Source organism: Calidris pugnax, unplaced genomic scaffold (genome assembly GCF_001431845.1).
Source record: "Calidris pugnax isolate Ruff unplaced genomic scaffold, ASM143184v1 scaffold54, whole genome shotgun sequence".
Taxonomy (NCBI): domain Eukaryota; kingdom Metazoa; phylum Chordata; class Aves; order Charadriiformes; family Scolopacidae; genus Calidris; species Calidris pugnax.
In genome coordinates this window covers 16245601-16246402 of record NW_015090864.1, presented here as the reverse complement: position 1 = coordinate 16246402, position 802 = coordinate 16245601, and the positions used below count along the sequence as shown (strand labels likewise).

General features: G+C 65.7%; 1 protein-coding gene across 1 annotated transcript in view; it reads right to left on the bottom strand.

The window, feature by feature from the left end:
- MKX (mohawk homeobox) overlaps positions 1-802 on the bottom strand; it is a 57416-nt gene that overhangs the window by 45517 nt on the left and 11097 nt on the right. The window contains exons 2-3 of the mRNA XM_014944875.1: positions 519-728; positions 10-148 (exon numbers count right to left, since the gene is read on the bottom strand). Coding sequence (XP_014800361.1) covers positions 10-148; positions 519-728 — 349 coding nt within the window. The remainder of the gene's footprint in view (positions 1-9; positions 149-518; positions 729-802) is intronic.

The following is an 802-nucleotide window of genomic DNA, read 5'->3' as shown; positions in this document are numbered from 1 at the left end:
GAGCCGAGCCGTGCGGTGCGGGGCTGTGCGGAGCCGGGCCGTGCCGCGCTCCCCCGGCAGCCCCGCTCCGCCGCCACCGGCTGCTCGTAACGTGTGGGTGAAACGCAGCCGGCGTCCTGCCGACCAGCACCGCCGCTACAAGTGCGAGCTGATGCAATCGTTAAGGTGGAAATTGGGCACAAAAAACCAGCTCCGCGGGGTTTTCTAGATGTCGGTGCCTCCTGACCGCGCTCCTTAGTTTTTTACTTTGTACAGCTGACCCGACATCCCTGCTCCGCGCTCGCCACTTCAACCCCTGGAGCTGCGGGTGATTCACCCGCCGGAGCCAACACGTCCCTCTCATCACCTCCTATTTCACCTGTTCCACCGCACACACACGCACACACACGCACACACATACACACACACACACACACAAATCAGCCGCGGACGGCTCAGCTTCAGCCGCGTTTTTAGCAAACCGATTTGAACATCACCCTTGACTGGCAGCGTTTTAAACCCCATGCCGGGGAACGCACCGACAACGCCGCTCCTTCCCGCCGCCCGCTTGCTCAGCGCGCTGCAAACCAGCCGGTACGGGCGGAAGGAGCGCCGGGGGCCGCGCAGTGCCCGCCTCAGCCCCGGCCGCCGACCGGCTGCCCCGGCACCGCCGGCGGGGACCGGCCCGCGGCCACCCCCGTCCCGCAGCTTCCACGCGTTCCGCCTACGCGGCTCTGTTTTGGGGGGGGCTTTAATTACACGAAGCGCTCGATCAAACCGGACAAGCCCCCGGTTTTTGTTTGGAGGCAGAGGCGGGGGGGGG